Consider the following 13,989-nt stretch of genomic DNA (forward strand, 5'->3'; position numbering starts at 1 on the left):
TTTGGTACTGTTTGTCGTAGGTGGTGCTGCTTTGTCGAGTGGCGTGACCACCCTGACTATACCATTTTCGTATTTACTTTTTTTACTGTATTATTTTCGAATTTTTTTATTTTTTGTATATTTTTTTAGTAAAAAACCCGCATTATTTTACTGCCGCCGCCGGAGCCCGTGTTTGAAAAATTCTCATCACCGAAACTTGAAAATGTCAACCCCATCAATCTCCTCGATCAAACCCTGGAAACATTTCCCTATAAATAACACTTTCTATTCTCCTCAACTTCAAGCAAATAAGCTAATTTGCAAATTACAATGTCTTCTTCCATTGTTTATCTATTGAGCCTTGCTTCCTTCTCCAAACATCTTTCGGAGCTGACCCTTGTTCAAAAGTCAAATAAGGTGGGAAGCAAGTTGTTAAAAAGGTGAGAAGCAAGTTGCACCGAATGTTGAAAGTGAAAGGGATAATTGCATTTTTAGTTCCTAATTTTTTAGGCCATTTGCAAGTTGGTCCTTGAACCTTAACTATAAGTAGGCCTAACCATTTCACTTTTCAACCATCCCAACCATTCTTTCTCTCTTAGTTTTCTCTCTTCTCCCATTTGAGAATTCTTAAGGAATTCTATTTGTTTGTAATATTTTGGAGATAGTGAAGTTATCATCTGGTATTAGTGCCCGAGGATGTAGGTATAATTTACCGAACCTCATTAAAACTCTTGTGTTCTTTCTTGTCCTATTTTTCTTTCAATATTTGAGGGTATAATAGTAGTATTTAATTGTGCTATTAAATTACGATAGAAGGAATATTCTGACTAAGGAAAGACTTGGTACTTGAGATCCTTATGATCCACCTCTCTTTCCTGGGAATTGAACTTTGTGTGATTTTTTAGTACAATAATTTACACGCTTCCGACCCTATTGAAACAACAACCCTCTCTTCCATATTTGTTCCAACTCTGGAAATTTCTCTGCCTACAATGATTCTTATGAAGCCAACTTAAATATGCTCACTGACTACCTCTCCATTCAAGCTCCTCCTTCAGGATTCGGCCTCGGTTCCATAGGTCAAAACCCCAACCAAGCTTATGGCCTCACACTTTGTAGAGGCGATGTGTCGACCCGGATCAGTAAAACTGTGTTGTGGAAGCGAGCGGTGAAATACTGAACGCCGCCCTTACGACAAAGGTGCAATCATTTGGTACGATAACTGTCTTTTCAAGTACTCAAACATGGAGTTCTTTGGCCATGTTGATAACCGAAACAAGTTCTACATGTGGAACTTGAACAACGTGAGTGAACCCCAGTCATTCAATGCGAATACCAAGGAACTGCTGAGCGATCGAGTTGGCTACCCAAGCTTATTCAAATCCCAAAATGTATGCTGCTGGAGAGATGGAACTGTACGGATCGAACAAACTTTACGGGTTGACTCAGTGCGCCGGGACCTTTCCAGCACTGAGTGTAAGAAATGTCTTGACGACATAATCGGCGAGCTTCCGAGCTGTTGTGACGGGAAAGGAGGAGGAAGAGTAGTTGGTGGGAGTTGTAACTTTAGATATGAAATATACCCTTTTGTCAATGCTTAATTAAACATTCCCGAAACAAAAGTATACCCATGAATACTGTATGTTGGTATGCCAATATATACTGTAATCATTTCTCTGTCATTCTTGAATAAATAAAAATTATGATTATTAAAAAAATCATGTTATTTTGTTTTCAATTTTCTTATTTTATGAATTATTTTAAATTACAATCTTTTCAATAAAATCAATTATTATAAACATTACTTAATAACTAAGCACAAAAATTTTTACATTTAATTACCTACTTAACTTTATCTTATCACTTATTTAAAGCATAATTTAAATGTGAATTTTATTTATTGAAATAAGTATATAAATTTTACGACGGGAGATTTAATAAAATTTTCTTTTGGGATCGATCTGTATAAACAACAAAATAAAAAAAGATTGAATGCACAAATTTTATGTAGAAAACTCTTTTAGAGAGGATAAAATCATGTGCAAAAAAGTTTTGACTTTTCACTAAATGAGTAAATAAATAAGAGTACAATATGGAGAAAATAAACCTAAATATACTAAATGTACAAACTCAAATCCCGAAAATAAAACCCTAACTCTCATAGAGTTCTCTAAAAAAGGGTACAAAATCCTCTCCATAGCTACCACAAAAAATTCTCTCAAACTCATATATAACTACATCTTGTTACTCTCAAATAAAAGTAATTGTTGATTGACATGACTAAATTAGGGTTACAAAAGCACTGTAAATAGGCTCAATATTAAGGGCTAAAACGACTAAAATAACCTTGAGTTCAACATGTTCCCACTGACTTTGGTAAAAGGCATTACTACTTGGAGCCTTTAAAGGGGTTCAAATAATGCAACCTTAATTCCCTTGTTAGAAACAGGTTTGCTTAAGAGTTGAATTTCTTCCTCATTAAGATGCGGGAAAGCATTCGGAAGTAAGTCTCTCATTGGCCCCGAATGCTCTCTGTATAATTTCGTATAGAACTTGACCGCCTCAAATTTCAATTTTTCTTCATCAAAAATTCGTTCTCCACTATCGTTTTCAAGAGCGCCAATTTGATTATGTTTTCTCCTTCACAAAGTACACTATGAAAAAATTTGGTGTTGCGATCTGTTAAAAACAAACCAATCGTATCTTACCTTTTGACACCATAATAGTTGTTCATGATACAATATATTTTCCAATTTATCCCTAACCTCAATTTTAACCTGGTTAAGATAGACTGAATTTGTATAATCCAAAATTTTTTGGATATTATTAAGTTTCCCACTCAACTGTCTTTTACGAGAAAAAAATGCGACCATACACTTTCTTATTCCAGAGTCTAATTTGATTCGTAAAGTCAAAGTGGATCTTCAACATGCTTCCAGGAACATTCTAATTATGTTTGACAAAATCTGAAAAAATTGGATGTTGAATCCAACATGCAAGAAATCTAAAAAGGCCTCCCTCATTAAAGTGACTTTAAAGCATGAGGGATAGGATATTTACAATCTTTTAAAATTGGATCAGAAATTGAAAATCCAACTAATTTAATTTTCAATTTGGGTTTTAAAAGAGAGAGATTTTTAATTCCACTAAAACGCAGTTAAAATATTGTTGATGCAACCGTTAATAACATAACATCATCACCCGAAGCACTATCAGTATCCTATATATTGTAGATTTTGTAATATTTTTGTGTAAAATGAATTATACAAAATATTACTTTTTCTTTTATTAATAACTCCCAAGTTATGTTTATCTTTTTTTTTCCTTTTAATGTTTCATAAGGATATTGATATTTTGTAAAGCATATAGGACTCAGATACATATGTTATACATCTACAACATTTTATAATAAAATCACAATAGCATTTGTCACCTATAGATAAAAAACGACACATGATTTAACTATACGAATAAATATTATTTTGTTCTTAAATTTTGATAAATAAATACTTGCAAAAGATACGTATCTTTTTTATTAATGAAAAGACAATCTTTTTCTTAACTGTTAGCTCAATTCTTTGTGTGAATTTTTGGCTTTTAACCCTTATTCTTTATATGTATAACCCATATGAAGTTCTAACTATTTATTAGAAAAAAAATGAATAGAACTTGTAGAATTCTTAATAAATTCTTCAATTTCTTCTAGAAGTAGATGATCATTCATCCACTTCTCATGTCCCATGAATAATCAGAACATTAAAGAATATCCAAAAAGGTACTTAGAAAATCGGTCTGCTTCTATCTCCGTCCAATTTGAAAAAAGAAAGGATCCTAAAGAATAGACTAAGAATAAATTTTGAAAATTTATAATTAATTTTCTTAATTTTAAAATTGTAAATATTTCAATATATATATCAAGACAAAATTTGAAGTACAACCACGGTTTTAAAATCAGTTATATTATACAATTTAATTAAATAAATATTAAAAATAAACAATTGAATCTATTTGTAATTCAATTTGTACAAATCAACCAGTTTTTCTAAACCGATACCTCCAGCCAACCGGGCACAACAGCTTAAAGGTAAAAGGCGGTGACAAACAAGCAATGGGCAAACATTTATCCACGTGTCAGTTATTCACTGCATGTTTTTACCATTTGACGCGTACGCTTAACACACACAGGGCAAGAGCAGTGCACAACACGCTTCATCACCAGGGTGGAAAATTTTTCCCTTTCTCTTAACTTCTTTTCCTCCCAATTGAAACCAAAAAGGAGAGGGACAAAGCTCCATCGAGTAAAACCCTGACACATAAAAACCCTAATTAATTAGAACAAGGCCAAACGATAACACGAATTCTTTTTTTCGGTTACATTGACATTTATATTAACTTTTGATCATTTCTACGGACAGCAGCACATAAAATGAGTAGATATGATAGCCGCTCCGGCGATCCTGCCTCCTACCGTGACCGTAGAAGGTAACTACTAAAACTTTTGCATTTGCCCTTTAAATTTCAACTCTTTTTTTTTTTTTTCAGTTTTTTATGTTTAAGCTCATTTTTCATTCTGGGTTTTATTGTTTATGTATATAGATAGAGTTATTTGTTCATTCGTTATGCTCTTTTCCTCAAAATTAGCGTTTTTTTTTTCAGAATTTTATGTATTTTTTTCCATCTGGGTTTTGCTTTTCTTTAATTTAGATTAACTTGAGACTGAATGACAGTTATCGAATATGTTTCTGTTAAATATTTCAATGAATTTTATGTTGTTTAATCACCCAATGCTCTAAATTCAAGTTCAAACAGAGTGGCATTTCATTAACTTTAACACAATGTCTTTGAGTCATTGGCAAATCTTCTACCTACTTTTGTAATACTTGAAGATTGTAGTACTTCGGAGTTTCTCTGTTTAATTGTGTGATGATATAGTGACTCAGGGTTTGGTGGGGCTTCAGCATATGGTGGTTCAGGGCGGTCCTTGTCAAGCAGAAAGGACTATGATGCTGGTGAACCACCTAGGAAGTTGGATTTGGATGGCTTGACACCATTTGAAAAGAATTTTTATGTTGAGTCTCCTTCTGTGGCAGCAATGTCTGAGATGGAGGTGGAGGAATATCGACAGAAGAGGGAAATTACGGTTGAAGGTCGTGATGTTCCAAAGCCTGTGAAGAGTTTTGCTGATGTGAGATTTCCAGGTAATTTTTGTTGTTTCTGTTAATAAGTTCAGCTTTTATGTCATTTAAGTTATCCATTTTATCTTATTTTGTTTGCATTTCTTTTACTGGCCAAGCTTTCTGTTTTTCTGTATCTGTGACTTATTGCTTTTATGACTGTGATCTTCTTCTTTTTTTTTTTTTTGAGAGAAAGAGTATATGATGGCAGGGGTCATCTGTGTGAGATTCAATTGATAATTTGATGATTTTTTCACATTGTTGCAGTAAATGCATGTAGAATTCTCTTGAATTGTCAGTTACATGAACCGCATAGTTAGTGAAAATGTATTGCAATTATTTTTTCTCTTCAGTTATTAAAATTAGTTCTTTCATCATTAGAGAAGCCAATAATTTTATTAGTTGCAGTATTAAAGAAAACTAGTCCTGTTTGCTTAAATCTGTTTTTATAAAAAGTTAAATTTAAAGCCTTAAAAGTGAAAGTGCAGTTTGAAAAAACTGGAACTCTCAGAAGTCCTTTTTCTCCTCCCCTTGTAGGATTGAGGATGTATAAAAAATTTACATTAAAGGAAATGGCTTTTTTGAATGACTAGAATACTAGGTGTACCATCTTATAACCTTACCATTTGGCCAAGTTTATTTAAAAGAACATAGTTGATGCCTGATGTTTAATTTTAACCTCTTTGACATTTACTAAACTGGTTTTTTGTTTGTTTGTTGTCTTTTTACCTAGCTATCTTTTGTTTTACTTGGCATTGGTGAAAAGAGGACAAGCCCAATATTTTTTCATTACTTGAAGATTTTCAAATATGTATATGCTTGCAGAAATAGAAAAAAACATTTGCCATGCTTCATGACCGCACTTGAAAGCACTTTTGACAATAGTTGCTCGTATCCTCATCTTAAACTTAGCAACTAGTGTCATCTTAAATTTTCATTTTCCTATATCTTTGTTGATAAGCTTTTGTTGCCTCTAGATGTTGGATCATTAATATTTTCTGCTTCATTTTATGAATTGTTAACCACTGTAAGAGTGTTTTTATGACTTGCAAACGTTTTTTCTTATAGACTTCATATCTGAGTAAAATGATTATCATTTTGATAGTTAAGCTAATTGTTATTCCGAAAGCATTTTTGGTATTTCTTGTTATATAGGTTTTACTATAGCATTTGGAAATTATTGTATTTGTATGTATTTTGGATATTTCTTATCTCTTTATATAAATTAGCATGTTGAATTGATATTATTTTCGTACTCCAGACTATGTACTGCAAGAAGTCATGAAAGCAGGGTTTGTTGAACCAACAGCCATACAAGCTCAAGGCTGGCCAATGGCTTTAAAGGGCCGTGATCTTATTGGTATTGCTGAAACAGGATCAGGGAAGACCCTTGCCTATTTATTGCCTGCAATTGTTCACGTCAACGCACAACCAATTTTAGGTAAAAAAAATTGACTTATGATTACGATTTAATTTTCTCAGCTTGTTTTTAATAATTGGGCCAGCATAACTCTTTGCCTGTTTGTATATATTTCAGCTCCTGGAGATGGTCCAATTGTATTAGTATTAGCTCCCACACGTGAACTTGCAGTTCAAATACAACAGGAGGCTGCTAAGTTTGGTGCGTCATCAAGGATCAAGAATACATGCATATATGGTGGGGTTCCAAAGGGACCTCAAGTGCGTGATCTCCAGAAAGGTATGGGGTAGCATGCTTGGGCTGACTGTTCCCTTGTATTTTGTTTTTCCTGAACTGCTTGTGATCTCCTATACATGGGTTTCAATTTAAGATGCTTTCTGACATGTTTATTGTTAGTTTAAATAATAAGTTGTTTCTTAGTTTGTAATTGCTTAAACTTGTTGACAGGAAAGTGTTAATATTGTTTGTTGGATCAGGTGTTGAGATTGTTATTGCTACACCAGGAAGGTTAATAGATATGTTGGATTCACATCACACAAATCTGCGAAGAGTTACTTATTTAGTCTTGGATGAGGCAGATCGGATGTTAGACATGGGGTTTGAGCCTCAGATACGAAAAATTGTTTCTCAGGTCTTTCTTCTTATCTTTCTGTATCTTTTTGGTTTTCCGGCCAACCCTCTCCATTTTCCCTTGAAATTTACAATTTTTTTAACTCTATTTGGGAAAAGTACTGATTAGTTGCTGTTTATGTCTGAGAGAAGTTCATTTTGAGCATAATGGCTTCCTTTCTTACCTATCTTCTTTATCTTCCATGTTAACCCTTTTTATGTTACTCAAGTATTGCATTAAAAAAAAAAAAAAAGAGAGATGTCAGACTTTGCTAATTATACTTGTTGATTAAATTATCCAATTGATATGGTGGAACTCAACCTTTTAGGATGATAAGAGTGTTGATTTCAGAAGTCTAAGCTAATGTTATCAGAGTTCATGAAAGAATTAGATTCTTTGTTATTGTTACAATACAATGCAGCCCTCTACTGTCTGAACAAAAATTATTTAAAATAGCGAAGTTAGATTGTTACTCTCCAATTTTATATATAGTTAAGAATTTGTGCTTGTATAGAATGTCTATTTTTTATGTAGGCAATTAAATTAATTGGCAGTCTCACCTCCACTTCAGAGAAGTTCTAGGGTGAGCTTTCTGAAATAAGGTTTCCATCAACTCCAACTACACAAAACACTAGCCAATTACATAAATGTTACAACTTTTGTAATGTTTTGTTTAATTGCAGAATTACACTAATTATTACAACATTCATAATATTACACAAAATATTACAAATCTTGTAATATTTTGTGTAACACGAATTACACAAACATTACCCAATTACACAAAGTATTACAATTTTTGTGATGTTTTGTGTAACATTTGAGCTGATGGAAAGCTCATATTAAGGAGCTCTTTTATGCAGATACGTCCTGATCGTCAAACTTTATACTGGAGTGCAACTTGGCCAAAGGAGGTTGAACAATTGGCAAGGCAGTTTCTTTACAATCCGTACAAAGTAAGATGCTTCACATTTTTGGCAATTTTCATTAATTACCTTATCCTGTGAGGAAATGTTATCTATAGCTTCTATTTCCACATTTGACTTTCTATCTAATGCTAATCTGTGCTCCATGTATCTTATTCTTTACTTTCTCAATGTTTTTTTATAAATTGGAAGATTTTTAGTCTTTCCAAGTATAATTCTTGGTTTCTCTAATGTGGTAATCTGATGTTATGGTAAAAGTAGGATTTCTGCAATTTACTTAGTTGTTTCTGATGCTCCGTTATGTGCTTAAATTTATTGTCTCGTTGGTCTTTATGCAGGTGATAATTGGATCTGCGGATTTAAAAGCTAACCATGCAATTCGCCAACATGTTGACATTGTTTCGGAGAGTCAGAAATATAACAAGTAGAGAACAGTTTCTCTTGTTCTTATGGGTTTTAATTCTTTTTACCATTAGCATATAATATTCTTGAGGCTATTTATTGATCTGTGTTGGTGTTTCAGATTGGTGAAGCTGCTGGAGGATATCATGGATGGCAGCAGAATTTTGATTTTCATGGATACCAAGAAAGGCTGTGACCAAATCACTAGGCAACTTCGCATGGATGGTTGGCCGGCTCTCTCAATTCATGGAGATAAAAGTCAAGCAGAAAGGGATTGGGTCCTTTCAGAGTTTAAAGCTGGCAAGAGCCCTATAATGACTGCAACAGATGTTGCAGCTCGTGGCTTAGGTATGTATATTCCTCAAGTCTGTACTTTGGGCCATCTTTGTTCTCCCTAACTAGTACACTGTAAACGACTTATTGTTGTTATGGCCATTTTCCCTGCAGCTTTCAAATTTTTTATAGTTATAATTTAATCTACCAGAAACTGGTTTTCTGTTAGTGTTCTTTATTCCCATGACCTATGTCTCTTCTATTTTGTCAATTTTATGGTTAGCTATAGCTTAAGTGAACCAGGGCCATTGTTTTTAGTTTGTTCAATTGTGATCACAATTATGCTCCAACCTGAATTTGCGAATAATCCTTGGGTTCCTATTCAAAGTGGTACCTGACATTCTTTATTCTTATTGTTATTATTATTGCAATTTTGCCTGGCTAGTATAATTGCTTTGATTCCTTAGCAAAATATAAGACCACATGGTATGATATGGCTGCCTTTGGACTTTCTCTAAAGAACCATTTGCATGTTTAGAATAACATGGGACCATGCATTTCCAATTTGCAACTAGTGTTGTCATCTGGATTATTTATTAGATTTAGTTGGTGGCAGATGTGAAAGATGTCAAATATGTAATCAATTATGACTTCCCGGGTTCTCTTGAGGATTATGTTCATCGCATTGGTCGAACTGGAAGGGCGGGGGCAAAAGGAACTGCCTACACTTTCTTCACAGCTGCAAATGCCAGATTTGCAAAAGAACTTATTGCCATACTTAAGGAAGCTGGACAAAAGGTCAGTCCTGAATTGGCAGCAATGGGACGTGGTGCACCTCCTCCCCCATCAGGTTAGTTTACTGTGGTTCTCTTGGAACATGCAAGTTTATGCATATATCATCAACATATGACAGCAGCAAATTAAATGGAATTTAATAATTTTAGTTAGTTCCATGAAGGTGTTATTAGACAATACTAGTTTTTCTTCACTTTGATAGAAGTAATTGTTAATTGAACTACGTTTTGCTATTATTGGTGGTGAGTATAAAATAAATTTCAATGGAGCTTTAGTAGCTAATTGAACCGATTGAATTGCCCAATATGTTACTGGGCTTTCATGCATAAATAACAATGTCTATAACATGTAAACAAGTTATGAAAGCTTTATAAGCATACTCATCTTGTTCATCTGATGAAGCAGGACATGGTGGTTTCCGAGTCCGAGACCGAGACCGAGACCGAGACCGAGACCGAGACCGAGACCGAGGGAAGGGTTATGGGGGCAGCCGCCCTTGGAATTGATCAATGAAAAGACCACAGAGGGGTCTAAATTGTAAGACTATGAGGGTACAGTGTAGTGTAGACATACTTTTGTTAATTTGGTTGACTACCACTGTTTTTTCTGGGTTCAATTGTCTTCACCTGTAAAGACTAGCAGGAAGAGCAAGCATAGATGGAAACTTGTAAATTAATTTTGTCTTTATTTTCTGATAAATCATATTTTTCCCCAAGTAATCTTGAGTTGCTTTGATTTTTCCACTCAAATCAAATCGAATGTTGCTTTATATATATATATATATATTTGTATGAGAATCATATTAGACTACCCAACTTTTGGGTAAAAAATGACCTATTTTTCATATTTAATTCTTAATTATAATCTATTTTTCTTAAATAAATAAGGTCCTTCAGTATAAACAGGAAATTTAAAACTTGCCATAGCTCTTGTAGTATGATCTAAAAGAATCAAAATTAATGTTGTATCAATTTATGGGTTATCAACCCTCATAAAAGATAAAAAATAACAACCATTTGATGGGATGTCTTGAAATTTTTGAAGTTGATGTATTCATAAAATAATCTTACTTTAAATTTAAAAAATATTTACGTTTTAGTTCAAAAATTAAAATTAGAAATCATTCAAACTTAGAATACTGAGTGTTAAATGTAAATCTTGCATAAATCTTATTTATTTAATTTAATTTAATTTTAAAAAATCAATTAAGAAGTGTCTTTAAGTTAAAAAAACTCTAATAAATTTTATTTTTGAGTGAAATAAGCACTTAAAATGGTAAAAATAAGGAGTAGGATTAGTTTCCAAAGTTAAAAAGTTAAAACCCTTACTAAACCAAAATTTGGTGAGTAACCAAAGAATCAAAAGGCGTAGGCAGAGAGGCATAAGAGAGAAACGTGAGGGAGAGAGTAGCGAAAGCTTTGCTGGAAAAGGAATCTCAACCATGAGCCAAGGTCCAAAGCTCTACGACAACAAACCTAAAAAAGGTCTCACTGTTCTCAGTCTAATCTCAACACCCTCAAGTTATCATCTTTTCAACTTTTGCCTCTCTGTTTTTCCTTCTCAAATAGAGTTTCTTTCAAAATTTGTTTCTCTTTTCTGATTGCAGCTCAATTGAAACAATTTCAACAGCATCAAAAAGGAAAGGAATTTCCTTCAACATCATCAGGTGCAGCATCATATTCAATGGGTCAGCCGCCACCGCCACCACCACCTCAGCCTCCAAAGGAATCGTTTGCAAGGCGTTACAAGTTTCTTTGGCCCCTTCTCTTGGCTGTCAACTTTACTGTCGGAGGTCATTTCCTTTCCTTTTTCACTTGTTGGATCATTAGTAGTTTTAAATGGCTTCTTTCTTTTTCTAATTTGGCTCCAATTCTTGTTTTCATGCTTTTTAATTCTACTTCTTGGTTCTCTTTGTTGTTTCAAAGAAGTTTAGGGCTAATTTTAAAGGGATTCATATGATGATGAAACTTTGATTTCACTCTCCTTGTTAGTTCATTTCCCGGAACAGCTCTGCTTAACCAGCCTTAACCCCTTGAGACCCCTTTGCTTTGGATTGGGGCATTGATATTATTTTGTTTTGTTTTAGTGCACATAGCTAAATTGAGTAATTTACAACTTCACATCTCTTTCTTGCTGCTTACTAATGGGAACCAATTCCCATTCATTGTTTGGCCAATATTTAGCATCACTTATTTTTAATATCTGCATATTCTGCATTCATTCTGATATTAGTTTTCTGTTTGTGTTGAACTACTTTGAGGCATGAAACATATTCCAATAATAATATATTGTTGGGAGGAAAAGTTTTCTGATCTCCTGCTAGTAATGGCATCCCACCCAAGTCTGGGTTGAAAACTAGTAGAAATGATAAGTTGGCACTTTTTCTAACTATGATTTCACCTGAGTAGATTGTTTTTCCAGCCCTCTAAATGTTTAATAAAGCTATGAAAATTTTACTTAATTTCTATGGTATTCATTCGAAAGAGGAGTTCTGGTTATATATAGGCAGTATAAATGTGTAATTCTTAACTTTTGGTACATTCACAGTCTAAATGTGTATCGAACTGACAGGGTTAAATATTTTTATTAAATCGGTCGGAATTAAGACTTATTATGAGGGTTAGTAAATATTTACATCTTAATACCATGCTGCAGTAGTCTCTTAAATCCGTAGTTACAATAATTAAGCAACCAGTATTGTGGAGTGATTATCTCCATATTCATTGGGGCTTATAATGATAATGACCGAGTGATATGATTCCCCATTTTTCTCTTACTTGCCACCCCCAAAATACCTGGATTGTCCAAAACTCGGGGGAAGGATAACACCATACAAGTTCTAATTTTGGGGAAATGCAAAAGAGTATTTCCCCATTTGTATGATCTTCATAAAATACATGAAGTTTTAGTGAATAGATAACAGAAATGCAAAAGAGTGGGGTTGGATTAGTGGGTAAAAGTGGATTAGGGTATGCTTAATTTATTCCAAGTGTCAGATATGAGTGTTGTAAAGGAAAAAAGAACCCAGGTAACATAGCCCTAAAGCAATAAGAGGTTAAAATGTTAAATCCCACATTTTGACTTTCCATTATAGAGAGAGTTTATGTGGTACTTCCATTCTTTCATAATTTCATATCCAAATTACTTGAAAAAACATTTCATTATAAATTGCAAAAATTATAAGCCGTAGGTTAACTAATGCGAGATTGCAGAGGAGTAACTAATAGCTATGGCATTCGCATGGAAATTGCTTTTGGATGAAGTTGGGTTCATAGTTTTCAATTACTGAAAGTTTTTCTTTAATGTTCTTTTTAGTTTTCTTTCCGGTTTTTTACACAGAGAGAATGAATTATGTTTAAATGAGAGTGAGATGAGTGGTTTCTCGTCTGTAAAAAGATGTATGGATTTTAAGAATTTTGTGATCTGATAATTGGTTTTAGATGAGGAGAGTGAACTAGCTATTGTTCATAAGAGATAAACTGGTTTTTCTTCGTATATTTGCATGAGGAGCACATCTTGATTGACTTTCATTGTTAGGCTGTAGTAACTAGCATTAACCGTATCACTTCTTTGATCGTGGTGTTTATCTTGTCTGACAAAAATTGTACACTGAAACGGGATTGTTGTTCACCCTCACCAACTTATGCTGCTTTCTCTGGTCCGAACTCAAATTTGTAACATAAGTTTGCTTTTAATTGTCAAATTTGTAAAGCTTGGAATTTGTAAGTTGGGCCTTGAGAATTCAATGTTTCAGAAACATGAATTGCTTCTTGTCTGATAAAGATGTGTATGATTAATGCAGCTTATCTCTTCATGAGAACGAAGAAAAAGGACACGAACTTAGCGGAAGATGACGTTGATTTGAGTCCTCCTGTATCAACTACACCTGTCACTGCAACTCCAGTTACTGAAACCCAGTCACCTGTATCATCCATCACACAGCCTTTGAAGTTGCCTGAACCGATTCCGGAGAGCCAACAGCGTGAACTTTTTAAGTATATATTGGAAGAGAAGAGGAAAGTGAAACCGAAAGATCCCGAGGAGAAGAAGCGGCTGGACGAAGAGAAAGCTATACTCAAACAATTTATCCGAGCTAAATCCATACCACAGTTATGACTTGATAATCCATTGTTTAAACTTGGATATATTGCCTTTGTTTGTTTGTTTGTTTGTTTAAGAAATTTGGAAGTTTGGTTTCCTGGATTTCATGCATTCTGTTTTCTGGTTGAAAATGTACAATTTTCTTGAGGAAGTACTCTCTTAATACGGAAGCAAGTATGCCATTGCAAATCATGTACAATTTTGCAGCAGGATGTGGAAACCTTAACTTCCCTGTCTCTTAATTTCATTTCATTTTACAATAGAGAATAATTTTCAAAATATTTTAAAAATTAAATTAAATTAAATAAA

The 13,989-nt window shown here is 33.6% G+C and overlaps 2 protein-coding genes and 1 pseudogene across 4 annotated transcripts; all 3 read left to right on the forward strand.

Moving 5' to 3' along the window:
- Positions 1-916: 916 nt before the first annotated feature.
- On the forward strand, positions 917-1,580 carry LOC108487740 (cysteine-rich repeat secretory protein 38-like; annotated as a pseudogene).
- Positions 1,581-4,121: 2,541 nt separating this feature from the next.
- LOC108486992 (DEAD-box ATP-dependent RNA helicase 20-like) lies at positions 4,122-10,333 on the forward strand. Of its 2 annotated transcripts, none has more exons than XM_017791177.2 (10): positions 4,122-4,461; positions 4,912-5,177; positions 6,415-6,594; positions 6,691-6,852; positions 7,050-7,204; positions 8,047-8,139; positions 8,448-8,533; positions 8,633-8,859; positions 9,401-9,634; positions 9,985-10,333. In XM_017791177.2, the coding sequence occupies exons 1-10, from the start codon at positions 4,406-4,408 to the stop codon at positions 10,083-10,085; spliced, it is 1,560 nt and encodes a 519-aa protein (XP_017646666.1). In that variant the 5' UTR covers positions 4,122-4,405; the 3' UTR covers positions 10,086-10,333. The 2 variants fall into 2 exon arrangements, with proteins under 2 accessions (XP_017646666.1, XP_017646668.1); XM_017791179.2 differs by having other exon boundaries at positions 5,070-5,177.
- Positions 10,334-10,883: 550 nt separating this feature from the next.
- Positions 10,884-13,879, forward strand: LOC108487435 (uncharacterized). Of its 2 annotated transcripts, none has more exons than XM_053019987.1 (3): positions 10,884-11,099; positions 11,186-11,371; positions 13,382-13,879. In XM_053019987.1, the coding sequence occupies exons 1-3, from the start codon at positions 11,021-11,023 to the stop codon at positions 13,693-13,695; spliced, it is 579 nt and encodes a 192-aa protein (XP_052875947.1). In that variant the 5' UTR covers positions 10,884-11,020; the 3' UTR covers positions 13,696-13,879. The 2 variants fall into 2 exon arrangements, with proteins under 2 accessions (XP_052875947.1, XP_017647267.1); XM_017791778.2 differs by having other exon boundaries at positions 10,885-11,063.
- The last annotated feature ends 110 nt before the right edge of the window (positions 13,880-13,989 follow it).

Source organism: Gossypium arboreum, chromosome 10 (genome assembly GCF_025698485.1).
Source record: "Gossypium arboreum isolate Shixiya-1 chromosome 10, ASM2569848v2, whole genome shotgun sequence".
Classification (NCBI taxonomy): Eukaryota; Viridiplantae; Streptophyta; class Magnoliopsida; order Malvales; family Malvaceae; genus Gossypium; species Gossypium arboreum.